The sequence below is a fragment of the Leopardus geoffroyi genome, chromosome E2, assembly GCF_018350155.1.
Source record: "Leopardus geoffroyi isolate Oge1 chromosome E2, O.geoffroyi_Oge1_pat1.0, whole genome shotgun sequence".
In the NCBI taxonomy this organism is placed as follows: domain Eukaryota; kingdom Metazoa; phylum Chordata; class Mammalia; order Carnivora; family Felidae; genus Leopardus; species Leopardus geoffroyi.
Genome location: NC_059335.1, coordinates 10810849 through 10838021, shown reverse-complemented (window position 1 = coordinate 10838021; position 27173 = coordinate 10810849). Strand labels below are relative to the sequence as shown.

Below are 27173 nucleotides of genomic sequence, written 5' to 3'. Positions count from 1 at the left end.
CTTAAGGAATGCTCCCCTCCCCTACACCTCCACCACATTCTATAAGCTCTATGGGCCCTGTTGATGACTCACTGGCTCAAAATAGGAATACGTTCTCAAGCTGTGCGATCCCCGGGCAGCGGCTGTACCTCTCTGCGACTGTTTCCTTAATAACAAAATGGGGATCATAGCAGCCCCTACACTGCAGGGTTGTTAAGTTTAAATAAGGGCCTGTAAGTGTTTAATGCAGACTTGGAACACACTGAGCAACGATGAATCTCAAACCCGCCTTCCAGCTAAGAACTTCTCCGCAGCTTCCGGACCCGCGGCGGCCAAGACCCGCCTGTGCGCATGCGTTCCCGGCTCTCCTCTGGTCCGCCCCGCCGCGTGGGAGCGTCCTATTCCGCTGCAGGGGGCGATGGGCGGAGTCAAGGGGCTACTTCCAGGATTTCCTCCCCTCCGAGGAACACCCCTCCTTGTATGACTGGCAGTAGTAATTAGCCAGTAAAGATTGGAGAGAAGACCGACGACCCGGCCCATTTAGGAACCTCTCATCCGAGTTGGCCAATTGCAAGCTTTGGTGGGTGGGCTCTTCTCTGAGGAGGGACACGGCGTGACGGGCGTCTGTTTTGACTAATGAGAACTCGGCTGGGAGTAAACCAGGGCCAATCAGAAGCGAGAAGGCCGGATCTTGGGGCGGGGCTGGAGCTTCGGCAGTTGAACCCCTCGCGAGGAGGGGTGTCTGTGGAGAAGGTGAGAGGCGGCGGGAGTAGCGGGTGCGCGGGCCGGGGTGGCGATCCTGGGGGGAGGGGATGCTCTGGGGGAAGGTGGGCTGCGGCGGGCAGTGTAAGAGTCGAGAGGGGGTGACCTTTAACACGGATGGGCGCTCTGATGAGTGTAAGGCAGAGGGCAGCATATGAGTGGGGGAGATGTTTTGTATTTCTCAGGAGGGTCTTTAATGGGAAAAGTGTGTAAAGCAGGCGACAGCAGGTGGTAAAATACAGAAATGCCCTTGTGATATAGCCTTGCGATTTAATGGGAGGTTTTAAGGCAAGGGGTTATTACAGCGCAGTGTGGAGGAGCGGAGGTCTTTGCGATGAGTTACAAGCTTTGATTCGGGTGGAGGGCAGGTGAGGAACTATATCGAGGGAGGAAATGAGTGAGGACTCCGGGGATGAAGGTGTGTGTTAAGGAGGTGTGAAGGCATGTGATCGATACACGTAGCGTTTGTTGAGGGCTTACTATGTGCCAGGTGTTGAAGGAATTAACTCTGAAAGTTCTTAACAACCCTACCAGTGGTTAAGAGTGTGGGGTCTGGAGTTGGGGCTGCCTGAGTTTAAATGCTGGCTTTGCCACTGGCCCTGCCACTGAACGTCACGGTGTCTTTGGGCCAATTGTTTAACCTTCTGTGCCTCAGTTTTATCATCGTTAGGGTGACCTCATCTCTTACTTGTCTATATCTCCCACCTAGTGGCCTCACCCAGTCTCTTGGCTTCACATGCTCTTTACATAATGATGTCTCCAAATGCCTGTCTGCAGTCTGGATCTCTCCCCTGAACTCCAGACTCATTTGTCCAACGGCCGACTCTTCTCTACTTGGAGGTCCAACTGACATACATGCTTTAAAAACTTGTCCCCAGTCAAGCTTGTATTTCCCCCTTTCAATCTTCAAACCCAGCTGATGTCAGTTCCATCCTTTCGGGTACTCAGGACAAAAACCTTGGAATTGTCCTTGACTCTCCCTTTTCCAGTGCCCACATGCCATCTGTCAGTTGGCACATCTCATGGGCCTATCTTCAAAGCACTTCCAGAATCCATATCTCACCACCTCCCTTGCTACTGCTTTGATCCGGGCCATCACCTGCTCTTGCCTGGTCTGTTGCAGTGGCCTCCTTGCTGGGCTCCTTGCCTCTGCCCTTGACCTGCCCGCCCCCCCACCCGTTGGAGGTTCCTGTTAAAACACAAGTCAGATCATGGTGTTCCCTGGTCAAGACACCCCCATAGCTCTCACCTCACGCAGTAGAAGTCCTTGCCAAGCTTGTAGTGCCCCCACCGGATCCAGCTCCCCCTCCGCTTTGCCCTCAACTCCTGCCATTCTCCCTTGTTCACACGGCTTCAGCCACCCTGGCCTCCTCATTGTTCCTCAGACATACCAAATTTCCCACCCGGGGAGTGTCCTTGCTCTCCCCTGTCAGGATCGCCTACTCTCCAGATGTCTACGTGGCTTCTCCCTCACCTCCTTCCGGTCTCTGTTCAGATGTCAGGTTTTGTTTTCCTTCGTAACACTGACTCCTACCCAACATATATTTGTGTTTGTTTATATCCACTGGCTTCTTAGACTCCCGCCCCCCCCACTAGAGTGATAGAGTGTTTGCCTCATAAGAGTATAGAACTCGGCACCTAGAAGTGCCCACAGATGCTTTAAAAAGCGTTACTTATACTCTGCCATCATCTCCACCATTTCTTGGGGGGGGGGGGCTCCCTGTGGTATTGAGAGAGTCTTGGGTGGGGGGGTGGGGTCAAGATGGGGTAATAAACTGGGAAGACTGTGGCGTCCAGGGGTGTAAGGTCTCAGATCTCAGTGCTGGGGGAGCTTGTGGGAAATGCAGATTCTTGGGCCCACCCCCTTCCCCCTAGAAGTTCTGCTTCTGCCGGTTTGGGGCCATGCCCAAGATCCTGCATTGTCATCAACCACCTGCAGCCCTCGGAGAAACCAGTTCAGAGCTTGGACAGGAGCTGTCTCCTCGTTAAACCTCCCCTCTGTGGCTGGCCCTCTGCTGGGCAGTGCTGGGGAGCCTGGTGGTTGAGACAGCTCCTCACCTAGCCTGGGGGTCAGGGAGGGCTTCCTGCAGGAGTGGACATTGGAGCTGGGACCTGGCGACAAGGGGTGAGCTGAGAGGACAAGACCTCGGCTGTATCTCCAGTACCTACAACCCCGTTTTCCTGGCATCTTGCATAAAGTAGCCCCTGATCTGTGCCAGGCCCACGGTGCTGAAGACCCAGGAATGATCAAAATCTTGGGTTTCTAGTCTGTCAACTAATCATCAGCTAGTTGCACAGATGGTAAACAGCTGACCGAAAGCCAGGCACTGTTCGAACCTCCTTCCATGTATGAATTTAATCCCCGCAGTCACCCTGTGTGAGATGGGAGCTCTTATTATCCCCACTTGACTGATGGGAAAAGGCCCAGAAAGGCCAAGTGCCTTGCCCTGGGTCACACTGTGGGCAGGTGGTGGGATGGGAGGGGAGGCCAGGAGTCCCTGTGTGTCATGCTTAAGATACGAGACCACCCAGAAGGATTGGTGCTGGGAGGGAAAGGAGCAGGGAGTTATGGGAGGAAGCAGAAGGTGGTCCGGGAAGGGTAGCTGGGTAATGTGTAGGGGGTCTAGTGTGCCTTTCCCACGCTGCAGGATTCTGGGCAAGCCTCAGTTTCGTCCTCCGTAAAATGGGGGATGGTTACAGCAGCTGCCAGAGAGCAGAATTAAAGGATGAGTCACTGGTTGATCGGTGTGCATCGTCCTTATCTAAGGCAAAAAGCCTTTGAGGGATAGTGGGGGGGGGGGGGATTTGGATACCCCACCGGGTGGTGATGGGCTGCGGTGTGCGCTATGGAGGTGTGGATCCTGGGGAGTCCCAGAAGGCTTTCGTGTTTATGTGTTCCAGGGGGACAGTGTGGAGGGCTCTGGTCTATATTCTGCGGGAGCGCAGGGCGAAGGGAGGGGAGTTCTAGCCAGCTCAAATTCACCCACTGGGCGGTGAGGTGAGCTTAGAATGGGGGCGGGGCCAGGCCGGTGTGTATAGTATGTGAGGTGGGGGGGGGGGGGGTACACTGCGTAGGAGAGGCCGGCTAGGTCATGGCCAGGCTGGAACGTGTGGTGGTGGGTGCAGGAGGGCGCTGCGGAGAGGGTGGAAATAACCACCCGGGGTGGGGGCTGCCAGAGCTGGTGAGTTACCCCTGTCTTGTGTGGGAGATGGTGATGTGGATTTTTCTTGGCTCGGCTCCCACCCCCACCGTAGGGCGAGGGCTGTGAAATCTGGAATATCCGGGGAGCGCTGTTGGGAGGGGGAGGAGCCAGGGACCGTGGTGTGACCCTGGGAGCCGAGAGGGGAGTCATCTCAGTGAAAGACGAGAGGGAGAGGGCTAGGGTCGGAAAGTTGAGGGGGCTTGTGCGCATGTGCGTGTGTGCTGAAGCCATGATGTCATGAGGCCCGAGAAGTGGGGTCAGCTGTGTGGGCCCGAGTGGGTGCTGGGGTGTCCACGCGGAGCGCGCAAGGTTGAAGGGCTGACGTCACGGGTTGGCGGGGGCGGGGCCTCGAATGCAGGGTCGGGAAGCTGAGGCGGAGAAGAGGAGCCAGGAAGAGTCTTGGGACTGGAATGAAACCAGCAACCAGGATGGGCCACTGGTCACAGAGCAAGGATGAAGGATGCAGGTAGAAGGACAAGGTGGGGGGTGGGAAGGAGGGAGGGGCTCGGGGTCTGGAGAATCCCAGAATTGGGGGGGGGGGCGTAGGCAGGGTGTTCAGGGAAGGCTCTGCAGGGAAGGGAGATGGAAAATGTGGGGGGGGAGAGAGGGGGGTTACATAGAATTTGGGAGGGATCAGAACCCAGGTGAAATATGGGGGAAAGTAAGACAGGCTGAAAATGGGGTAGATACTCAGTGTGGAGTAGAACCTTGGGCAAATATGCAGGCAGAATCCAGGCGGAATAACAGGAGGGAGCAAAATTCAGGTAAAATATGGGGGGGGGGACCCCAGGAGAACTTGGGGGCTGGTGTACGGACAGGGGGAATGTGGCCCATCCCGCCCCCCATCTTGGAGAGCCGTATGGCAGTAAGGGACATGGGGAAGGGAATGAAGAGGGCTGGTTTCCGGAATATGGTAGGAGGGGTGAGGCTGGAAAATGGAGGGAGGGAGGTTCTGCAGCGGGGAGGGGAAGGGAGTCCGGAATCTCCAGGCTCAGAATCCCCAGATGGGGAGTTGGGGTCTGGAAAGGAATGTGGAGGTGGCAGGGGTGCTCCCATCAGGCCGAGAAGAGGGGAGCGGGCGAAGTTTGTGGAGGTGCGGGGGGCAGGTGTGTGTAAGGGGACAGTGGAATTCGGGGAGAATATTCAGGGGCTTAATATCTGGGGACTGAGCCGGAGGCTAATGACTTCACGGCAGTTGGATGAGGAAAGGCTCCGTGGTTTAGGGAAGGGCTGCTATTCTCGGGAAGAGAATGGGGGAGCTTCTGTGGGGGAGTGGGGGAGGAGAGCAGGGCTGGGTTGGTGGTGGAGATGGGATGGGGACGGGCCCCTTTACTCCTCTGTCTCCTCCCTGGAGTTTGGTACAGCGAGTCGGGTGGTGAGTGGGGCGGTGAAGCTGTTAAGGCTCCTGCGGGGTTCTGCCGGTACCTCCAACGCCTTGGTAACCGGAATGGCGCGACTACTGATTGGTTCGCGGAGTCGGAGGGGCGGGGCCGGGGGGCGGGGCCAGCGCTGCCTGGCACTAGCGCGGAGGACTGGGGGGGGGGGGGGGGGGGGCAGGATTACCTTGAAATGTGTAGCTGTTTGTTTGCCCATAGGCCAGGGATTATTAACCCCACCTCTGAACCTCCAGAGAATGTGAAAGTGCCCAATTGTGAGAGTATGGATTTTCAGGGGGAAGAGGTGTCTCGATTTCATCAGCCAGTTCCAAACTCGAGAACCCCCCCCCCCCCCAAATAAATTTATGAACTTGGGTCTAGAGTCAGAGGTGCCTGCCAGGATGTCTGGGGCTTTGGCGTTTGTCCTTGGGCCTTTGAGAAAGGGGATCTGTGGATGGGCCTCAGGGTGGTATTCTGGGAGCCCTTGAAATTACTCGCCAAGGGTTGGTTATTCATTTGCCTGGGGGGAGGTCAGAGATCTCATTAGGCTATCAAAGGCACAAAGACTCCTAAAAAGGTTAAAGACGTCTGGCCTAGAGTTTCAGGGCTCATCATTTTCTGGCCTCACAAATGTTATATTTTCCAATATCAGCCTTTAGGAAGACTTTTTGGGGGAGAGTATGACGCGGAGCAAAGGTTGCGGGCGAGAGAAGGAGACCAGGCATTGGAGGGGTCCCTGTGATCCCGTGATCTAGGTTGGGGGGCAGTCCTGGGTAGCTCTGTCCCTGGGGCAGCTGTGGGTTTCTGCAGAGCCTCCGGTTCCCCATCTGTACACTGAGGAGAAAATGGACTTGCCTTGTTTCTGTACTGCCTTTCAAGACACAACACAACTAATAATAATAATAATAATAATAATAATAATAATAATGCCGGTGTGTATTGAGTGCTTGCTCTGTGTCAGGCATTGCTTGATTTGTCCAAGGATTTTATTGGGATTAAGTCGTTTAATCCTTACACCAATCCGAGGACATGAGCCCTGTTATCCTCCTATGGGCTTACAGAGGCCTGCATGAACATCATCTGGGCCGGTATTTCTCTCATCTCATCACTTACGCCTCTCTCCGTCCCTCACGCTTACCTTGCTGTTCTTAGAATAAACCAGGAACATCCCACCGTGGAGCCCTCCCCTGGCCTCTCCTTACCCCTCTCCAGGCATCTGCTCAGAGAGCCCTTCCCTGGCTACCTTAGCTACAAGAGCAACCCCTACCCCCAGCATCTCCTTTTTTTCCCACTAGTCAACTTTTTTTTTTGGACATTTTAAAAAATGTTTATTTGATTTTTGAGAGAGAGAGAGACAGACAGACAGACCACAAGTGGGGGAGGGACAGAGAGAGAGAGGGAGACACAGAAGCTGAAACAGGCTCCAGGCTCTGAGCTGTCAGCACTGAGCCCGGTGCCAGGCTCGAACTCACAAACCATGAGATCGTGACCTAGGCGGAAGTCTGCACTTAACCGACTGAGCCGCCCAGGAGCCCTACCCCCCAACTTTGTGTGTGTGTGTGTGTGTGTGTGTGTGTGTGTGTGAGAGAGAGAGAGAGAGAGAGAGAGAGACATTTTTATACCTCTGACTGCTGCCGCCCTCTTGAGGGTAGGGGCGAAATCTGGTTTCTCATGGTATCCCCAGCACCCAGGAGAGCATGTGCTTTAAAGAGAAGGAATCTGGGTCCAAGAGAGATTAAGTAACTTGCCCATGTCTGTGCACATACCTGAAGCTAGATACGAGCTCAAGCAACCTGGGGCTCTCCCTAAAATCCACGCCCAACGCACAGATCTGACCCTGTCCTCCCCTCCATAGAACTAACAGCGAGTAGTAGCCCTATTGGCTAAGAGAAGGTACTTATGTGTGCAGCAGACTAATTAATAAAATCAATTATTAATTTCATTGTGTATAATATATGGCACTGGCTGTTCTCTCGACTTGGACCCCTTTCCCTGGACAGCCATACGACTTGCTCCCTGACTTCCTTCAGTTCTCTGCCCATATGTTACCTCCTCAGAGAGGACTGCCCCGACCCCCTGTTTTTTCTTTAATTTTTTTTTTTTTTTTTTTAGATTTTAAGTGAACTCTACACCCAACATAGGGCTTGAACTCACAACCCTGAGATCACCCGTTGCATGCTCTATGGATCGCCTCCTGACGCCCTATTTAAAGTCTGCCTCGGGGCGCCTGGGTGGCTCAGTCGGTTAAGCGGCCGACTTCGGCTCAGGTCATGATCTCGTGGTCCGTGAGTTCGAGCCCCGCGTCGGGCTCTGTGCTGACAGCTCAGAGCCTGGAGCCTGTTTCAGATTCTGTGTCTCCCTCTCTCTGACCCTCCCTCGTTCATGCTCTGTCTCTCTCTGTCTCAAAAATAAATAAACGTTAAAAAAAAAAAATTAAAAAAAAAAAAGTCTGACTCGTGGTTTCGGCTCAGGTCATGATCTAGTGGTTTCAGAGTTTGAACCCCTCGTCGGTCTCTGTGGCAGCGCAGAGCCTGCTTGGGATCCTCTCTCCTCTCTCTGCCCCTCCCCCATTTGCGCTGTCTCTCTCTGTCTCTCTCAAAAAATAAATAAATAGACTTTAAAAACTAAAAAAAAAAAAAAAAAAATCTACCCTGCCTGGAGGTGCCTGGGTGGCTCAGTTGCTTGAGCCTCTGACTCTTGATTTTGACTCAGGTCATGATCCAAGGGTCATGCGATTGAGCCCTGATTCAGGCTCTGCTCTGAGTATGGAGCCTGCTTAAGAGTCTCTCTCTCTCCCTCCCTCTCTCCTCCCCTCACTCCCCCCCTGTCCCTTTCTCCTGCTCGCGTGCGCTCTCTCTCTCTCTAAAAAAAAAATAATAAAATAAAAATTTTAAATCTGCTCTGCCTGACCTCAGTACTCTCTGTCTCCCTTTGTAGCTTGATTTTTCTCCAAAATGTTTGAATGAGTGACTGATTAATAGATAATGAGCGTAAGGATTAATAAATTAATATCAGTGTATTAATCACGATTCTCTTGTTGGAAATCATATATCCTGTCAGCCAGCACACGTGGGGCACGGACACAGTTCTAAGTGTTTTTATGTGGATTTTGCAATTCAGTGATCATGACAACACTCTGAGGTAGATTCCATTATTATACCCGTTTTCTGGATGAGGACATTGAGGCACAGAGAGGCAATCTCTTTCCTAAGGAGTCAAAGCTGGTGAATGGTGAAGCCAGGATATGAATTCTTGGCCTTCCAGCCTTGGAGCCCGGCCCCTCAGCCCCTCTGGGTCTCTGTTTCATCCTTTCTCCAGCGACACTGGCCATGGACCAGCCAGCCGGCCTGCAGGTGGACTATGTCTTCCGGGGTGTGGAGCATGCCGTGCGGGTGGTGGTGTCTGGGCAGGTGCTGGAGCTGGAGGTGGAGGACCGGATGACGGCTGACCAGTGGCGGGGCGAGTTCGATGCCAGCTGTGAGTGTGCCTGCCTGGGGTGGTTTCACCTGTCCTTCCCTGGGATCACCTTCTCCCGGAAGATGAGGTCAACCAGGAACCCGCCCGTCTGCGTCTTCTACCTGACCTGACTCCCTAAGGTGGGTGGGGGTGGAGGGCTCGTCCCTCAGGCCAGAGGCCCTGGAGTGGGGGCAAGTTGGAAAGCTTGGATGCATTGCTCTTGGGCTGGGCAGGTGGTCAGACTTCAGGAAGGACTTTTCTCTCTACCCAGTCATCGAAGATCTGACGCACAAGACCGGGAACTTCAAACAGTTCAACATCTTCTGTAACATGCTGGAGTCGGCTCTCACCCAGGTAGGGGCAGGTTGGGAGCTAGGGGTGGATCCCTGGGGAGGTGGATGCCCATTTGATGGATGCAAGGCCCTCTACCGTCTCTTTCCTTAAAGGGACAGGCCTGTCTTTTTCTTCTTTCCCAAATGTAAGTGGTTTATTCTGATTCTAGTGATGGTTACTCTAGTGTGGAAAATTCCTGTCACAGAGGAATGTCAAGAAGAAAGGAAGAATCACTCTACTAACACTCATTCCTGTTAATATTTTGGTGAAAATCACTCCAGCCGTTTCACCACTTCTCTGTTTACTTGTGAAAGTGTGTGTGTGTGTGTGTGTGTGTGTGTGTGTATGTGTATGTGCAGATGTATAATTTCATATAGTTGATATATTTCCCAAAGTATTCTGTAACCTGCTTTTAAAGTCGTTTTTTTTTTTTTTAATGTTTATTTTTGAGGGAGAGAGACAGGGGCGAGTGGGAGAGGGGCAGAGAGAGAGGGAGGCACAGAATCCAAAGCAGGCTCCAGGCTATGGGCTGTCAGCACAGAGCCTGATGCGGGGCTCGAACCCATGAACTGCCAGATCATGACCCAAGCTGAAGTCAGACGCTTAACCGACTGAGCCACCCAGGCACCCCTCTGTAACCTGCTTTGAAAAGATTAAACCACATCAGGCGGTTAAGCCTCCGACTCTTGGTTTTGGCTCAGGTCACGATCCTGTAGTTTTGTGAGTTCAAGCCCCACGTTGGGCTCTGCGCTGACAGCGTGGAGCCTGCTTGAGATTCTCTGTTTCTCTCGCTCTCGCTCTCTGCCCCTCCCCCACTCATGCTGTCTCTGTCTCTCTCAAAATAAATAAATAAACTTAAAAAGTAAAAAATGTATAAGATTAAACGATATTTCATAAAAGCTTAGTCACATCAGTGAGTATAGCTACTCATTCACGTAATTTACTGAGCATTTATAGTGTGCCAGGCACTGTGATAGACATTGGGATACAGCACTAAACACAAGAGATAAAATTTCTGTCCTTTATGAAATGGACATTCTAGTGGGAGAAACAGAAATTGAAAAAATGTGTAACGTCAAGTAGTTAGAAGTATTGACAGTTGGGGGCAGGGGAGCAGGTTGGACGTTGGAGTGGCAAGGGTGCTATTTAGGCATTTTAAAACTATGACCTACATTATTTCTCTGATTATAGATATTTGCACTCACATATTAAAGTGTGTGACTTAGAAACTGACCGTCTTTCTTTCTTATTGTTTTTTTAAATGTTTTAGTTATTTTTGAGAGAGAGAGAGACAGAGACAGGGCATGAGTGGGGTAGGGGCAGAGAGAGAGGGAGACACAGAAACTGAAGCAGACTCCAGGCTCTGAGCTGTCAGCACAGACCCTGACGTGGGGCTTGAACCCATGAACCGAACAATCATGACCTGAGCCGAAGTTGGACGCTCAACTGACTGAGCCACCCAGGCACCCCTCTTATTTTTTTTTATTTAATGTTTATTTATTTTTGATAGAGAAAGAGACCTAGCACGAACAGGGGATGGGCAGAGAGAGAGGGAGACACAGAATTCGAAGCGGGCTCCAGGCTCTGAGCTGTCAGCATGGAGGCCCACACAGGGCTTGAATTCATGAACCGCATAATCATGACCTGAGCTGAAGTCAGCTGCTTAACTGACGGAGCCACCTAGGTGCCCTGAAACTGACAGTCCCTTATAATCCCCCTTATCTCCCCTACTCCAGACTGCTAACACTTCATGTGCATGTGTAGGCAGTATAGCACAATGGTCAAGAGCATGAATTCTGAAGTCAGACTCATCACTGCCGCTTACTAGCTAGAAGCCCTGGGCCAGTTACTTCCCCTTCATGCCTTAGTTTTCCTATCTGTAATGTGGGATAAAGTAGTCCCTGTTTCACAGCGTTGTGAAGATTAAAGAAGTTCTGTGTATAAACCTTAGAATGGCGTCTGGCTCATAATAAGTGCTTTATAGATATTGTCTATTTTTATTATTGTCATCAACTTGTGAGTTTGTCATCCTTGTTAGTGGTTGCTTAGTATTCTATTACGCTCATTCAGCATGATTTATGTAACCCAGTTTTTTGTATCATGGCCCCTTTGTGGTCTTAAAAATTATTGAGTCCATCAAAGACCTTTTGTTTATGCAGGCTTTTTCTATCAATATTTGTTTGCCATATTGTAAATTAAGTTGTTTTATAAATTAAAACTGAGAATAACTTCAAGATATTTATGAGTTCACTTAAAATAGCCATAATACGCCTGTTATGTGTTAAATTAAATAACATTTTAATGAAAAAATACATTTTCTAAGACAAAATAACTTAGTAGGAAACACAGCATGGTTTTACATTTTTGTAAATCTGTTTAATGTCTTGCTTAATAGAAAACTGCTAGATTTTTTTTTTTTTTTAGTTTTTAAATTTTTATTTATTTTGAGAGAGAGAGAGAGAGAGTGCACACATGCAAGCAGGGGAAGGGCAGAGAGAGAGGGAGACAAAATCCCAAGCAGGCTCCACACTGTCAGCACAGAACCTGATGAGAGGCTCAGACTCCCAGACCATGAGATCATAACCTGAGCGGAACTCAAGAGTCAGATGCTTAACCAACTGAGCCTCCCAGGCGCCCTGAAAACTGCTAGATTCTTATATGTGCTTCTGCATTCAGTCTGTTGCGATGTGGTTTTTTTTTTAATGTTTATTTTTGAGAAAGTGCAAGTGGGGGAGGGGCAGAGAGAGAGGGGAACAGAGGCTCTGAAACGCAGACTCTGCAGTGACAGCAGAAAGCCCTGTGAGGAGCTGGAACTCACCAGCGTGAGATCATCACCTGAGCCGAAGTCAGATGCTTAACCCACTGAGCCACCCAGGCACCCTTGCTGTGATATGTTTTGGTTGAAGTATATGCAGAAAAACCTCCCTCACCTAGATACGCAGTTGGAAAAGGGAGTCCTTTAATTGCTTTGATCAGATAATGGTGCACATCCTTCTTTGCTAACGTATTAAATCGGCACAGGTGGTCATTTCTCAAAGGTTTGTCGCAGTGTGGAGTCCGAGGGCATATCAATGAGCTTTTTGTTTTGCATTACATTAAACTCTATTGATGTACCTTGAACTTTGCTTGGATCTTTTGCCCATTTTATAATATCATGCACCGGTCATTTGGAAAATACGGTTCGCTGCGTTATGTAGACCTTCCGAGTGTTGACACATTTCATTATCCGGTATCAGGAAGTCACATTTGTTAATATCCTCACCGATACTCCCCAAGGAAAGTCTTTGAACATCAAGAAGCTTACCCAGCGCACAGTGGGCCGATCCAAGTTTTCCAAAAATGCCAATTTTTGCTTTGAAGTTTGAATTTTCTCATTGGCAACAAATACCGCCAGTTATGTTTCTTGAAGTGACGGGCTGACTTCGTTCATTTTGGGAGAAAATGCCTGCCAAACAGCCAAGTCTGAATAACTGTAGTTTTGTCTGTCAGTCGTTCTTTCAAGTAAACATGGCGTGCCTCGCAAAAGTGGCTAATTTAGCCCCCAGCTCCATTACACAAGTGTTCTTCCTGGGACAACTGTCTGTCGTACTTTGGTACGCGACACAATGTGTATTTCCCGTTTTGTCACAGAGCTGTGTACTCAAGGATGGAGATTCGATAAAATTAATCTGTACTGATTCGTCAAGACCGTTCCTAGGTTTGGGGTGCCTGGGTGGCTCAGTCCGTCAAGTGCCTGGCTCTTGATCTCCGCTCAGGTCCTGATCTCAGTCAGGGTCGTGAGTTCAAGCCCCGCGTTGGGCGTGAAGCCTATTAAAAAAAAAAAAAAAAAAAAAAAGACCACTCTTGTTTTTGATTTCTGGTGTTACATTTGTTTGTTTGTTTGTTTGTTTGTTTCTTCCTTCTTCCTGGCCCCCCACTGAGATTGCCGAGCAACAGAAAACACAGTGACTCCTCGTACATTTGCATTTGATGCCTTTGGCAAGGACCCATGACAGTATTCTTAGGAAAATTGTCTTGACCTCGTGGATTCCCTGAAAGGGTCTCGGGGACCCCCCAGGGGCCTTTGGACAACACTTGGAGAGCCACAGCACTAAGCTGTCCCCCATGGTTGAGCATTTAGGTTCTTGCCAGTTTCTCCCTCTGGTGTCCCTGGGGCAGGGCCATCCTGGTCATCTGTCCCAGTGTCGGAAAGGCCCCACTAGCCCAACGAATGGATGGGGCGTGGCCTGGCTTTGTGGCTTGTGTGCTCCGGGCCTGGCCATTCGTCCCGTCCTCTTCCAACAGAGCAGTGAGTCGGTCACCCTTGACCTGCTGTCCTCTTCCAACAGAGCAGTGAGTCGGTCACCCTTGACCTGCTGACCTACACAGACCTGGAGTCCCTGCGGAATCGCAAGATGGGGGGCCGCCCAGGCCCTTTGGCCTCAAGATCAGCCCAGCTCAACTCCAAGCGCTACCTGATCCTCATCTACTCTGTGGAGTTTGACAGGTGGGGATAAAGGACTTGGCTCCGGGCTCAGGCTGGTGGGTGGGTAGGAGAAGGTGTAGTTAGAACTCAGAAAACCCTGAGGGCGGGGTGGGGGTGTTGCCTTTGGAATCTTCACTGTTGGGGTTTGTATCATTTGGTATTGTGTTTGGCTCTTAAGTAGTAGAATAACTATTCCAGGTGCTTTAGACAAACAATAGTTTATCACCCAACAAAATGTCTAGGTAAGTGGCTACTACCTAGAAGTTTCCTTAGGGACTCGGGCTCCTTCTGTTTTATTCCTTTTTTGTCATCCTTAAAGTGTTGGCTTTTGGACCTCATCCTTACCTCCTCAAGGTCACAAAATGGCTGCTGGCCCTCCAGGCGTGGGTTCTGTATCAAAGCAAGAGGAAGAGAACTGGGCTGTACTTGCTAATTGCATCTACTGTTTTTAATCAGGAAAATAGAAGTGTCCTAAAAGATGCCCAATAGATTTCCTATAAGATCTGGCCAGAAATGGTCTTGTGGCCTTTCCCTAATATTTGGCCACAAGTGGTCATGTGCAGGGGATGCTGCTAAAATCAATGCCTGGCTCTTTAGCCTGTACAGTGGGAGGCAGCAAGGGAGGAGGGAGCTGGCAATGGCTGTTGGGTAGCCAGGGGATAGCATCTGCCCCATTTGGTAATAGCTCCCGGATTTTCTAATGGGAAGTTGTCAGTCCTATGAGCATAGCGTCTGATGGGACGGCAGTTAATCAAGGTGCCCTACCTTTCCTCTGCTAAGCGGTGACGCAGATCAGGCCATTTAGAATCTACCCCTATGGAATCGAATTAGGACTGCTTCGTGGTAAGTAACGTGATACCAGTTTTCACTCCACGAGCAGCGTATGATGAGCCAGTTAATTCGGACTGCACCCGGCCCATCAATGCCAGGGGTTCCAAAATTGCTCTAGAAGGGAGTCTCAGGGATGGCCAGCTGGTGCAAGGGGTCTGGGCGCAGGGAGGGGGCTGGAAGTTGCATTTAGAACTTAAGCCTCTAGGAACGTGAGGTTTTCGGAATTGTGTATTTTCCTACTCGAAGGTTCTCAGGTTACCCTTGGGTGGATTCTTGGCCTCTGAGATGCCACGGTTCTAATCTTCCTCAGGATTCACTACCCGCTGCCCCTCCCGTACCAGGGCAAGCCGGACCCTGTGGTCCTGCAGGGCATCATCCGCTCACTGAAGGAGGAGCTGGGCCGCCTTCGAGGGCTGGACGGCCAGGATGCTCGGGACACCCGGGAGACTGAGATCTGGCACCTGAGGGAACAGTGAGTCCGGGAGGCGAATGCGGTTGGGCTGGGGGGAGGAGGCATCCCATCAGTCACTGCCTGGCCCTATGCTCAGCACTATTGGAAGGGTGGTGGTCCCTTGTTCACCACACATTTATTCCGAGCCCCTCTTCTGTGCCTGCCTTGTGCTGGGTGGTGCTGGGGACACAGCAATGATTCAGCCAGTCCTGGCCCCGCCCTCCTGGGACTCCAGGTCCAGTAGGGGAGATAGCTCTGTCTGTAGACAGTGAAGATACCCAGTGGATGGAGTTTGGGAAGCCCAGAGGGGAGACTGGAGCCTGCCTGGTAAGGGAGAGGTGTTCCAGGCAAAGGGAACAGCATGTGCAGAGACGGTGGAGGTGGGGCTATATTCAGCGCCTCTTTTGTGCTGGCCTCCTCCCTGCCCTTCACGCTGTGGCCAGCCCAGGGGGCAGATGGACGTCGATCACATAACCACCTGGGAATAGCATTGCTAGCAGAAATGGGATGAGGCAGAAAAGGGAGTCTGTGCTCTAGGAGGCTGAATAGGAACCTGCTGGGGTCTTGGGGTGAGTCAGGTGAAGCGAGTGGGGAAGAGTGTTCTAGGCAGAGGGAACAGCATGTGCAAAGGCTTTGTGTTTGGTTGGATGTGGTGAAAACACGGGGGCTGGCAGAGTAAAGTGAAGAGAGCAAAGGCTTTTTGGCATATTTACCGAGTGCCTGCTGCATGCTGTGCCCTGTGGCGTGCTGAATCCAGGACGCCATTGCCACCTGGAGGAAGTCCCACCCATTGGGAAGGGCAAATAAAATTTGTGTAAGAACAATGATAATTATAACCGTAGCTGACATTTATAGAGCATTTGACTGTGTGCCAAGGATTCTGCTCAGTGCTTTGTTACTTAATTTTTAATTATTTTTATTATTCTTTATTTTTTTTTAATTTTTTTCATTTCAATTTTAAATTTGTATTTATTTTTAAATGGTTTTTTTTTTTTAATTTTTTTTTTCAACGTTTATTTATTTTTGGGACAGAGAGAGACAGAGCATGAACGGGGGAGGGGCAGAGAGAGAGGGAGACACAGAATCGGAAACAGGCTCCAGGCTCCGAGCCATCAGCCCAGAGCCCGACGCGGGGCTCGAACTCACGGACCGCGAGATCGTGACCTGGCTGAAGTCGGACGCTTAACCGACTGCGCCACCCAGGCGCCCCTAAATGTTTGTTTATTTTGAGAGAGAGAGCGTGCCAGTGGAGGACTGAGTGAGAGGGAAAATGGATCCCAAACAGGCTCCACGTTATCAGTGCTGAGCCCAACTCAGGGCTTGATCCCATGAACCGTGAAATCATGACCTGAGCCGAAATCAAGAGTCGGACGCTCAACCGACTGAGCCACCCAGGTGCCCCTTCGTGACTTAAGTTTTTTAATCCTTGCAAGGTAGACATTGCTCTCGCCCCCATTTTACAGAGGAGGCAACTGAGGCCCAGAGAGGTTAGAGAACTTGCCCCAGGTCACACAGTAGATAATATATAGCCAGGCTAGATTTTGAATCCGTCCAGCCAGCACCAAGCCCCCTTTGTTTCTGTAGCTGTTGTGTTATGTTGGTGGCTGCTAGGCCGCTAGGCCAGGGCTAAGTGTTCAGGGCTGACAGGGAGGAGGTGGGGGCCCCTGGGGCTGGAGAGCCCTGTGGGTCTTCCTGGAAGAGCCTGGCTGTACATTGCTGGGAAGCAGGATAAGTGTTTCCCTGACTTCATCCTCAGGATCTACCCTCTGGCCTCTCTGGTGTGTGTGGATGTATGCATTTCCCGGACTGGCCACAGCGTGGCGCCCTCTGTCGCTCAGAACCAACCAGAACTAGAGAGGATGGCTTGAGATCCTACAGCTGGTTGGTGGCTTCTTCCTCTTCCCAACTTCCTCTTCCTAACTGTAGTGAGGGAGTTTGGGAAGACTCCAAGATTCATTCATCCATCTATCCATCCATCCATCCATCCATCCATCTATCCATCCAGTGTTTATCCAGTTCATACTGTGTGCCAGGCACACTGCCCGGCCTGAGTTAATGTTTCTAGAGCCCTTACTCAGTGCCAGATATGGTCTAAGCACTCTGTAGATTGTTATACAACTTTATACGTAGGTATTGTTGTTATTGTTCCACTTCCCAGAGATGTGAGGTGCTACTGCCCAAGGTCACCCAGCTCGTAATAAGTGGAGTAGAGTTGGACACAGCCCGACCACAGAATTCAGGTTCCCTCACGGTGACCAGACAGCTGGAGTAAGGATCCAGACAGAAGACAGATAATCACACTGATAAATGCCAACTCTACAATGACTGGTGCTATAGGAAGGAAATGTACAGAGAGCATGAGAGCAGAGAACAGAGGGACATGACCTAGCCTGGCTGGGGACAGCGGATGTGACATTTACAGGATGAGAGAAAGTGTTGCAGGAGGAGGGACTTGGATCTGTAAAGAGAAGCTTGGCTGACGCAGCACGGGAGAGGAAGGTGGGAGGAGAGGAGAGGAGGGGGGCATCAGCTGGATGGGGCCAAATGGGGAGCTCCTGGGAGAAGGTGGGGGAGCTACAGATTTTAAGAAGTTTTTTATTAGGAAAAATTCCAAGCACACACAGTAGACAGAAGTATGATGGACAAGTATTTGTGCCCCAGATTCAACGGTGTTCTACATTTTGCCCTTCTTGTTTGATCTACACCCTCCCCCCTCCCCGAGAAGTGAATCCCAGACATCAAATTTCCTCTGTAAATACTTCGTTTTATCTCCATGGTCAGTGTATTCCTCTGTCCCCTGTATTTCCTGTGAAGTCACTGTTAAACCTAGAGGCTAATCAGATTTAGGTCTCTGGCAAGACACCTTCCTTGGGGGTGCCATGTACTTGCCTACTGTCAGGGGGCGTTGGGGCTGATGAGTTCTGAGGTTGAGATCTGAGTCCTTCTTATGAAGTTCCCATCAGCCCAGTCGGTACCTCTTGGTAGTTTTCATTTGCATTCACTTAATTACCAAGAGGTTGAGCAGTTTTTCATATGTTTAAGTAGCCATTTGGATTTCCTCTTTTGCAGTTGCCTGTTCACCTGTCGTATCTATTTTCCTTTTGTATCTATTTCTTACTGATTTCCAGGAGCTCTTTATATAGTCTGGAGACGAGCCCTTTGTTGATGTTATGTATTTCAGACACCTCCTTGCCCTCTATAGCTGGCCTTTTCACTCTCTTAATAGTGTCTTTTGATAAATAGATGTTCTTAATTGTGATGTAGGCTAATTTATACGTTTTTTTCTCTGAAGTTAGTAATTGTTATGTCTTGCCTTAGAATCCTTCTCTCCCAGTATCATGAAGATCTTGTCCTATATCGTCTTCTATAATTTTTTGTCTTTTGCTTTTCACATTTATGTCTACGATCCACCTGAAATTGATTTTGGGGGAGGTAGAGGCTCTTTCATATTTTTTTCACATGGCCAGTCAATCAGTCCAATGACATTTATTGAAAAGAGTATCCTTTCCCTACTGTGTCGTCGTTGTCACCTTTATCACAAATAATGTGTGTGTATGTGTGTGTGTGTATAATATATGTAGGTTAGAGGTATTGTAGCTTTCTAATTAGACATACTGGGTAGAGCAAGTCTTCTGACTTGTGTTTTTCCATTTTAAGAACTTTTTGGTTATTTTTGGAAATTTGCATTTCTTTATAAATTTCAGAATCAATAGGTTTTTCAATACAAAAACATAAAACTTGTTGGATTTTTTTTTAGAATAATAGGCTTGAGATTTTATTTTTTTATAAACTAATCTCTACACCCAACATGGCTCTCAAGCTCACAACCCTGAGACCAAGAGTTGGATGCTCCAGTGACTGAGCCAGCCAGGTGCCCCATAACTTGTTAGAATTTTTATTGGTATTGCATTGAATCTATAGAACAATTTAAGGAAAGCTGAAATCTGTATAAATAGTGAGTATTCCACAGGATGCCTGGGTGTCTCACTTGGTTGAGCTTCTGACTCTTGATCTCAGCTCAGGTCTTGATCTCAGAGTCGTGAGTTCAAGTCTCGCATTTGGTTTCACACTGGGCATAGAACCTACTTAAAAAAATAGTGAGTACTCCAATATATAAACAATATACCTTGGTATTTATTTAGGTCTTATTTAATGTCTGAATGATGTTATTCTATCATACTTTTGTTAGATTCTTTTCCTGTCTTTGGGTGATTTTTTTAAATGATTTATTTAAATATAAACGATATAGATGTTTATATAATTGTATTTTTCAAAAAAATGTTTAAAGTTTATTTTTATTTATTTTGAGAGAGAGACAGAACATGCACGGGAGGAGCAGAGAGAGAGAGAGAGAGAGAGAATCCTAAGCAGGCTCTGCACCATCAGCGCAACTGAGACTGAGCCTCCTAGGCCTCCCTAACTGTAGATGTTGATTTTGTGTCTAGTAACTTCCACCAGCTTTCTTATTATTTCTAATAATTTGTAGATTTCCTTTGATGTTTAACGTTTATAATCATTTCATCTGCAAATGACTGTTTTGTTAATTCTTTCTTAATCCTTATCTTTCATTTCTTTTTCTTGCCTTATTGCATTGGTGAGGATCACCAGTACAGTGTTGAGAAGAAGCAGTGATATGTGGCATCCTTGCCTTGTTCTGGATTGTAAAGGATAAATTCAGTGTTTTGCCAAAAATGTAGGCATCTATGTGTTTTTCAGATCCCTAATTGATTTAAACTTGCAAAGTGACAAGAACTGTTAATATATAGTTTTTTTTTAAGATTAAAAAAAGTTTTTTAAGTTTATTTTTTTTAATGTTTTTTTTTTTTTTTTTTTTCCACGTTTTTATTTATTTTTGGGACAGAGAGAGACAGAGCATGAACGGGGGAGGGGCAGAGAGAGAGGGAGACACAGAATCGGAAACAGGCTCCAGGCTCCGAGCCATCAGCCCAGAGCCCGACGCGGGGCTCGAACTCACGGACCGCGAGATCGTGACCTGGCTGAAGTCAGACGCTTAACCGACTGCGCCACCCAGGCGCCCCATAATGTTTTCTTTTTTTAACGTTTACTTATTTTTTGAGAGACAGAGATAGAGTATGAATGGGGGAGGAGCAGAGAGAGAGGGAGACACAGAATCCGAAGCAGGCTCCGGGCTCTGAGCTGTCAGCACAAAGCCTGATGCCGAGCTCGAAACCGTGGACAGAAAGATCACAACCCAAGCTGAAGTCAAACGCCCTACTGACTGAGCCATCCAGGCGCCCCTAATATATAGTTTTAGTAGTTACTGATGATCAGTAGCTAGATAGATTTTTCATCAGGGGTTGGTTAATGGTAATGATCTAATTCTATAATTTTTTTTGCTTTTGTTAGCTGAAAGTTTTCAATAAAGAAACACATTCTCTCTCATCAGTTATTTGGTTTCCCTGAGATATATTTCCTATGAGAAAGGCATGATTCAAGCTTGTGTTTTTTCCCCGTTACTTAACTTTTGTCAGAATAACGAGTTGCTTCCTGCAAATCCTCCATGAAGTTCAATGAATCTTGTTTTGCTTTTACTATCCTTTTGAAGTCATGAATTTAAACTTAACTGATGCTATGTTGGTTTCCTATGGCTGCTGTGACAAATTACCACAAACTTGGTGCTTTATAACAGCAGAAATTTATTCTCTTACAGTTCTGGAGGCCAGAAATCTGAAATCACTGGGGCTGAGATCCAGGTGTCCGCTGGGCAATGCTCCCCCGCAAGAGGCTCTAGCAGAGAATCTGTTTCTTCCATCTTTCAGCTTCTGCTGCCTGCCATCATTCCACATCACTCCACTCTCTGCCTCTGTGGTCAGATTGCCTTTTCCTCTTCTGTGTCTAATCTTCCTCGACCTTTCTTTTATAAGGACACTTATGGTTATTATAATTTTTTTTTAATTTAATGTTTTAATTTGTTTTTGAGAGAGATAGACAGAGTGCGAGCCAGGGAGGGGCAGAGAGAGAGGGAGACACAGAATCCAAAGCAGGCTCTGGGCTCTGAGCTGTCAGCACAGAGCCTGACGCAAGGCTCGAACCTGTAAACTGCGGGATCATGACCTGAGCCAAAGTAGGATGCTTAACTGACTGAGCCTCCCAGGCACCCCAGTAAGGATACTTGTGATTGTATTTAGGGCCCACTCTGGTAATCCAAGATAATCTCCCCATCTCAAGGTCCTAAATTAATTTCATTTCATTTTATTTCATTTCACTCCATTTTATTTCATTTTATAGAGAGAAAGAGCACTAGTGGGGGAGAGGGGCAGAAGGAGAGAAAGAGAGTGAGAGAGAGAGGATCTTTTTTTTTTTAATTTTTAACGTTTATTTATTATTGAGAGACAGAGCACGAGCGGGGGAGGGGCAGAGAGAGAAAGAGACAGAGAATCCGAAGCAGCCTCCCATGAACTGTGAGATCATGACCCGAGCCGAAGTCGGACGCTTAACTGACAGCCACCCGGGCACCCCACGTTATTTTTGTTTTGTTTTTGCCCCTTGACATAATTCTCCAATATGCCGCCAACTTTTTACACCCAGTTAGATCTATTTGAGTGAGTTTCTTTTTTTTTTTTTTTTTAATTTTTTTTTCAACGTTTATTTATTTTTTGGAGGACAGAGAGAGACAGAGCATGAACGGGGGAGGGGCAGAAAGAGAGGGAGACACAGAATCAGAAACAGGCTCCAGGCTCTGAGCCATCAGCCCAGAGCCTGACGCGGGGCTCGAACTCACGGACCGCGAGATCGTGACCTGGCTGAAGTCGGACGTTTAACCGACTGCGCCACCCAGGCGCCCCTGAGCGAGTTTCTTTTAAAAGTTGTAGGAGTTGGGGCCCCTGGGTGGCTCAGTCGGTTGGGCGTCCGACTTGAGCTCAGGTCACGATCTCGCAGTCTGTGAGTTCGAGCCCCGCGTCGGGCTCTGGGCTGACGGGTCATGAGCCTGGAGCCTGCTTCAGATTCTGTGTCTCCCTCTCTCTCTCTGCCCCTACCCCGCTGATGCTCTGTCTCCCTCTCTCTGGCAAAAATAAATAAACGTTCAAAAAAATAAAAGTTTTAGGGGTTGATTTCTTAAAATTTATTTAAATACAATATTTTCAGAGTTCCGATGTCAGAACTGAAAAAGAAGGTAGGGGGGTACCTGGCTGGCTCAGTCAGTAGGGCATGTGACTCTTTTTTTTTTTTTTTTTTTAATTTTTTTTTTTCAACGTTTATTTATTTTTGGGACAGAGAGAGACAGAGTATGAACGGGGGAGGGGCAGAGAGAGAGGGAGACACAGAATCGGAAACAGGCTCCAGGCTCTGAGCCATCAGCCCAGAGCCTGACGCGGGGCTCGAACTCACGGACCGTCAGATCGTGACCTGGCTGAAGTCGGACGCTTAACCGACTGAGCCACCCAGGCGCCCCCAGCCCTGTTTTTAAACTTCTATCCTGGCCATCACTTGGCGACAGGATATAGAGCTCTTTCTCCTTCCTTTTTCTAGTTGTGTGGTACTCAGCTTAGTGGCTGTATCATAGAAATTCAGCTTACTTTCTGTTGGTATACATTTTGGTTATTTCTACTCTTGCTATTATAAATAGGGCTGCAGGGCGCCTGGGTGGCTCTGTCGGCTAAGCCTCCGACTCTTGATTTCTGCTCAGGTAATGATCTCAAGGTTGGTGAGATAGAGTTCCCCTTCTGGCTCTACACTGACAGCACGGAAGTTGCTTGGGATTCTCTCTCTACCTCTCTCTCTGCCCCCCCCCCCCCCGTCAAAATAAATAAATAAACATTACAAAATAGTGCTGGGGCCCCTGGTGGCTCAGTCAGTTAAGTGTTGGACTTTCCATTTTGGCTCAGGTCATGAGCTCAAGGTTTCCTGGGTTCCAACAGTGGGTTCGAGCCCCACCCCCAGCTCTGCACTGACAGCGAGGAGTCCGTTTGGGATTCTCTGTCTCTCTCCCTGTCTCTCTCTGGCCCTCCCCTGCTCCTGCTGTCTCTGTCTCTCTCAAAAATAAATAAACTTGAAAAAGAAATAGTGCTGCAATGAATAGCCTTGTGTGTACATCTTTTTCTCAAGGAAGGTTTTGAGCACAGTAGTGACCTGATCGGATTTGCATTTTACAAAGAATCTTCTGGTGAATAGGAGGCCTTGATGGCTGGGAAGCCAGGGGTGGGGGCGTGGGAGACCATGTAAGGCCAGGAACTCAGGGCTAGGCTTTCAGGGTACAGAGAAGGGCAGATTGATGACTTATTTTGGAATCAGATCTCACAGGGCTGTGTCCTCGCCGCGGGATGGATGGCCATGTTCCTCCTCCCGTGGGAAGAGAGACTACGGGGCCATGGGGGCGGCTGGAGTGGTGGGGCTGCATTCCCAGTTCCTGGAGCAGGTGAAATGGTTCGTGCCCGCACCCATGGAGAAGTGAGGATGATAGGATCGTGCACGCCCTCCCTCCCAACTCTGTCGTCCTCCCTCTACCCTCTTCCCTCAGGGTTTCACGCCTGGCATCGGAGAAGCGCGAGCTGGAGGCCCAGCTGGGCCGATCTCGAGAGGAGGCTCTGGCCGGGAGGGCGGCGCGCCAGGAGGCTGAGGCGCTGCGTGGGCTCGTCCGCGGCCTGGAGCTGGAGCTTCGGCAAGAGCGGGGCCTCGGACACCGCGGGGTCGGCCGCCGCGGCCAGGATTGCCGGCGCCTGGCCAAGGAGGTGAGGGGGCGGGGCGGCCGGCGGGCCGGGGGTGGCCGCTGGGGCGTGGACCTCGGCCTCAGTCTGAGCCCTTGCGCCCCTGTTCTCCCCCGGCAGCTGGAGGAGGTGAAGGCGTCGGAGCGTAGCCTGCGCGCCCGGCTGAGGACCGTGAACAGCGAGCTGGCGGTGTACAAGAGGGGGTGAGGGGCGCGGTCTGGGGTGGGCGGGGTCTTGGAGCTGGGACAGGGCTGCTGGGGTGCTTAGGCCTGGGCGGGCGGAGCCTGGGGAGGAGGTGTGGAGTCGAGGGGGGAGGGCGGGGCCCAGGGCGTGTGGGCGGGGCTTGAGTGGGGAGGCTGAGAGTGGGCGGGGACGGAGCGGTGGGAGGAATCTAATGGACCTCGTGGGGCTGAGTTAGACGTGGTGGGCGGAGTCTGTGGGGAGATGGGCAGGGCTTGAAGCGTGTGTCAGGAGGCTGGGCCTGGAGATTCGGAAGGGGTGGGCCCTGAGGCTATCCCGTAGAGCGAAAGGGCGCGGCCACACGGTGAAAGGTTGTGGCCCCGCCGGTGGGGATCTGGTTGATGTCTGCTGTTACTTATTGCGGTGGGTGACGGAATTTTGGAAAGGATTTCTAGGGAGCGGTGGGAGAGCTCAGGAAGAAGGGTCCCGGTGAAGGGGGTTTGTTAGGATGCAGGGAAGTGACAGACGGGTTCTTCTGGGGCGCTCTCTGGGGCTCCGAGAGGGGGCGGGAGCATGGGACAAGGTAAGGTGTCTGTGAGGGTCGTGTGCAAGGGCGTGAATGTCTGGGAGTTGATGGTGGGATGGACCAGAAAGTTCGGAGATGGTGTGAGCCGAGAAGAGGCTTGAGATAGGAGTTGAGATAGGAGCTGGCCGGCGGGAAACTGACAGTGGGTCCTGCGCTCCCAGGAGACAGACTCCGCCGGTGGTGCCGCCCCGGGTGCGGGAGGATCGGGCTTCGTCGTCGCGGGAGCGCTCCACATCTCGTGGTCGCGGTGCCGCCCGCTCTTCTTCCCGGGAGAGCGGTCGGGGGAGCCGGGGTCGAGGCCGCCCGGTCCGCCCCTCGCCTTCACCCACAGGTCTGTGCCGGCCAGGCCCTGCCCTGCCCTGCCTGTGGGAGGAGGGGGAATGGACTAGAGCTGTGGAGGCGTGATCCTGTGACCCCAGCCTCTTCTCTGCACACTCTCCCACCCCATCCTAGGTGGTCGCGTGCCCCGTTTCGACCCCACGGCCTTTGTGAAAGCCAAGGAGAAGAAGCAGAGAGAGATCAAGATGAAGTTAGCGCACATTTCCTCTTTATCTGCCCATATCCCTCGCCCTTTACTGGCCCGCTGACCTGTGCCCTCATCCATCGCGGTCTCCCATCACCTGTCACCTGCTCCGTCTCTCCCCTTCCTGCTCCTGCTTTGCACCTGAACTCCACCTCCGCTCCTGACCCTTCCCCCCACCCGCCCTGCTTCCTTGTCTCCCACCATCACCTGGTCTGCGTGTCCGCGTGCCTCTTCCTTACGTAGGCCGCGTGACCTCAACGGAGTCACTGGCCCCGGCTGCGACCACGTAGGCGCAGCGACGCCTTTCCTGGCACTAGTTGCGCGGCCGGGTGAGCGTCTCCTTTGCGGTTCCGCAGGCAGCAGCAGCAGCGGAACCGACGGGGCAGCGGAGGAAGCGGCGACGGGCCGTCCGTCTCCTGGTCGCGCCAGACTCGGCCGCCCGCCGCCGTGACCGGCCGAGGGGACGCGGCCAACCGCTCGCGACACCGCAGCTCCTCGGGTAACTGGGCTGCAGAGCGCGGGGCCGGCAGGCGGGCTGGGCGCCCCGGGCGAGCGCCGGAGACTTACGCTCTCTTTCTCCCTCTAGTGGACAGTCTCCGCAGCCGCTGCTCGTCCGCCAGCTCCTGCAGCGAGTTTGAGGATTTCTCCGAATCCCTCCCTAGAGGGTAAAACTTGGGCTGGGGGAAGAGACCGCCTCCAAACGGGTGTCTGGGGAGGCTGGAAAGAGGCTTTTGCAGGGAAATTGGGTGATGGAGGCTGGAGCCTTGAAACCACGTTGGGAGAGCGAGGTGGGAGGTGCCGGAGGCTTCTCGGGTCGGTCCTTGATTACCGTCTCCTGTCAGCGTTCGCCGCGGGAAGCCTCCCAGCCCCACAACCTGGAGTGGGTCCAATACGGTGAGTGTCTTTCCCCAGACCCTGGAGGGGGCGGGGGCGGCATGAACCTCCCAGAAGCCCCTGTCCCTTTCCTCCGTGATTCCATTGTGGGGGAGTCAGGTGGGCAGGGGTGGCTCCGAAATGCTTCTGGTGGTGAATGTTTTGAGCCTTGGGTCGGAGGGGAGGGTGGGCGTGGGGTGGGGGCAGATGATGGTGGCCAAGGGCGCCAGCGCTGGCCTCCAATGAAAGGTCTTAAAACCGACCCCGCCCCCTTCCTATCACCTGTGCGTCCCTCAGCCTCAGTGTCTTTGATCAATTAAATGGGGATGGGAATCGTATTCACCTCAGAGGGTTCTTTCTGGTGAAGCTCCCAGGGGGTGATTTTACATCCAGTAAGTGTCCAGTGGGGGTCAGCCCTTATTTTTTGAGATCCTCGGGTTCAGAACTTCCAGTGGATTTGGGGGGCAGGACTAGAGGGAGGGTCCCTAACCCCCTCTCGTGCCTCCTCCTGCAGCAAAAGTCCACCCCTCTGGATCGCGGCCGCCGTCAGAGACGCCCGGCTAATTCGGGGGGCTGGGTCCCTATCAAAGGTGAGCCTGGGACTCCACGTGTCCCCCCTTCCCCTGCCCCACAGTCTGAGGACAGCATATTGGGCCCTCACAGCCCCTACACCCACCCCTCTCACCTGCGCTCACAGAGTACAGCTCGGACCACCAGGCAGCCGACATGGCGGAAATAGACGCCCGCCTGAAGGCCTTGCAGGAATACATGAACCGTCTGGACACAAGGTCGTGACCTTGGGCAGGGAGTACTGCCCCTCCACCCCCCCACCCACTGCTGCATTTGGTGTGGAGGGGCGGGGCTGGCGGGTCCTTCCGGCCCGGCTCAGGCTCCTCCCCTGCTGGTGCTCCTGGGGTCTCCTGTGTGTGAGGCCCTGACCCCTCCCTCTCTCCCATGCATTGCAGGCTGTGGGGGGGGGGGGGGGAGGGGGTGTGCATTTTGTAAATAAACATATTTGTCCTTGGGATCCTTCAGCGTGTGACCGAAGCGTGGGGCTGGAGCGGGGAGAAATGAGGATTGGGCGAGGGGTGTCATTGGGACCTGGGTGTGTTTCTGGGCGCGCCTATGACTGGGAGGCACTTGGGGGTTCAGGGGCAGGAAAAACTTCCATGCTCCCTAAAGCAACAAAAGGGGGGACCTTAGGGATGGTAGTGAGCAGCTCATCCCCAAAGGGGTGCAAGCGGAGATAACTGCATAGGATCCCTTTGGCTGAGTGGTAGAGAAGGGGTGTCCTGGAGCATGGTCCACTGCCCCCACAGGACCCCCCCCCCCCGAACTGCTGGCGGTGACCCGTGGGCCACCTTGGTGCTGATTCCTGCGCTCTGACCTGAGACCTCTGGGTTCTGAGCTATGATGTTGCTTCTAAGCTGGGATCTCGGGTCTTGGTTCAGGGTCGGGGCCTCTGGGTCCTAAGCACCAGCGAGGACAG

General features: G+C 51.2%; 1 protein-coding gene across 3 annotated transcripts; it reads left to right on the top strand.

Annotated features, from left to right (window-relative positions):
- Nucleotides 1-658: 658 nt before the first annotated feature.
- CCDC61 (coiled-coil domain containing 61) lies at nucleotides 659-26711 on the top strand. Of its 3 annotated transcripts, none has more exons than XM_045440820.1 (14): nucleotides 659-732; nucleotides 8639-8797; nucleotides 9048-9130; nucleotides 13438-13595; nucleotides 14716-14877; nucleotides 23336-23546; nucleotides 23643-23725; nucleotides 24450-24619; nucleotides 24742-24817; nucleotides 25168-25310; nucleotides 25398-25476; nucleotides 25654-25705; nucleotides 26199-26274; nucleotides 26382-26711. In XM_045440820.1, the coding sequence occupies exons 2-14, from the start codon at nucleotides 8650-8652 to the stop codon at nucleotides 26477-26479; spliced, it is 1539 nt and encodes a 512-aa protein (XP_045296776.1). In that variant the 5' UTR covers nucleotides 659-732; nucleotides 8639-8649; the 3' UTR covers nucleotides 26480-26711. The 3 variants fall into 3 exon arrangements, with proteins under 3 accessions (XP_045296776.1, XP_045296775.1, XP_045296774.1); XM_045440819.1 differs by lacking the exon at nucleotides 659-732 and adding an exon at nucleotides 3864-4410; XM_045440818.1 differs by lacking the exon at nucleotides 659-732 and adding an exon at nucleotides 4568-4708.
- Nucleotides 26712-27173: the final 462 nt, after the last annotated feature.

Excerpts from the sequence above, each read along its gene's own strand:
- CCDC61 (XM_045440818.1), top strand. The coding sequence starts at position 4,663 with ATGCAGGCAGAATCCAGGCGGAATAACAGGAGGGAGCAAAATTCAG. Across the intron at positions 24,620-24,741 it reads CCCCTCGCCTTCACCCACAG|GTGGTCGCGTGCCCCGTTTC; the intron begins GTCTGTGCCGGC and ends ACCCCATCCTAG. Across the intron at positions 25,311-25,397 it reads GCGACACCGCAGCTCCTCGG|TGGACAGTCTCCGCAGCCGC; the intron begins GTAACTGGGCTG and ends TTCTCCCTCTAG.